Source organism: Octodon degus, unplaced genomic scaffold (assembly GCF_000260255.1).
Source record: "Octodon degus isolate 3935 unplaced genomic scaffold, OctDeg1.0 scaffold00287, whole genome shotgun sequence".
NCBI classification, from domain to species: Eukaryota; Metazoa; Chordata; class Mammalia; order Rodentia; family Octodontidae; genus Octodon; species Octodon degus.
In genome coordinates, this window is record NW_004524863.1 from 338,378 (window position 1) to 339,258 (window position 881).

General features: G+C 34.4%; 1 protein-coding gene across 1 annotated transcript in view; it reads left to right on the top strand.

The window, feature by feature from the left end:
• Ptges3 (prostaglandin E synthase 3) overlaps positions 1-768 on the top strand; it is a 27,068-nt gene extending 26,300 nt beyond the window's left edge. The window contains exons 7-8 of the mRNA XM_004647053.2: positions 336-360; positions 725-768. Of these exons, the coding sequence (XP_004647110.1) occupies positions 336-360; positions 725-744 (45 nt within the window). The 3' untranslated portion in view covers positions 745-768. The remainder of the gene's footprint in view (positions 1-335; positions 361-724) is intronic.
• The last annotated feature ends 113 nt before the right edge of the window (positions 769-881 follow it).

The following is an 881-nucleotide window of genomic DNA, read 5'->3' on the forward strand; positions in this document are numbered from 1 at the left end:
CTAGATTATTTTAATATGTAAGATTATAGTTTGTCTTTACTGGCCCATTAGTCTTTAAGAGGAGGTATTTGAAAGGGTGAGGTGGACTCTCACCAGGAGGAAGCACATGTTAGATTTTCGTAGGAAGATATCCCCTCCGCTATACATCCATTCTCCCTAGGTAAACTTTCTTAAATCCAGTGATAATAGCCATATGCAAAAAAAAAAAAAAAAAAAAGCCATATGCCTTTGCTATTTTAGTCAAAAGCACAGTGCTTTGGCTTCTTAAAGCATTGTATTCACTTAGCAGAGGAATATTTGATCATCGTAATAACTTCTTATTTCTTTGTCTGCAGGATTCACAAGACAGTGATGATGAAAGTAAGTAATTTTTCTATAGCTTATTTACTTATTTTGGTGGAACTGGGGATTGAACTCATGCCCTTGAACTTGCCAGGCAAGCGCTTACTCTACTGAGCTATCTCCCTGGCCCTATAGCTTTTTATACAAGGATGTAGCATACCAGAGGCTGAACTCAAAACAGATCAGCTTTATAACAATAATAATTCTTGGGGAGAAAAATGATTAATCTTTATGGTGTAGAGTAGATAGAAATGTGAATCATTGAGCTAGTAAAATAACTGGTTAGTTTACTGGGGAACTTTTCATTTGTGACTATTGCTATAAGAACTTAAAATTGGTGATTATTCTTTTGTTAATTCATACTGTTTTAAAATCCTTTCAGAAATGCCAGATCTGGAATAAACAAATGTCATCACCTGAATTTTGAAAAAGAAAATAACTTCACTGCAAGATTTAATAATTGAGAGAATTCCTGAGTTGATAACTCTAAAGGCAGATGCTATATTTGCCTCCTTTGACCCATTTTTCCAACCTGTTTT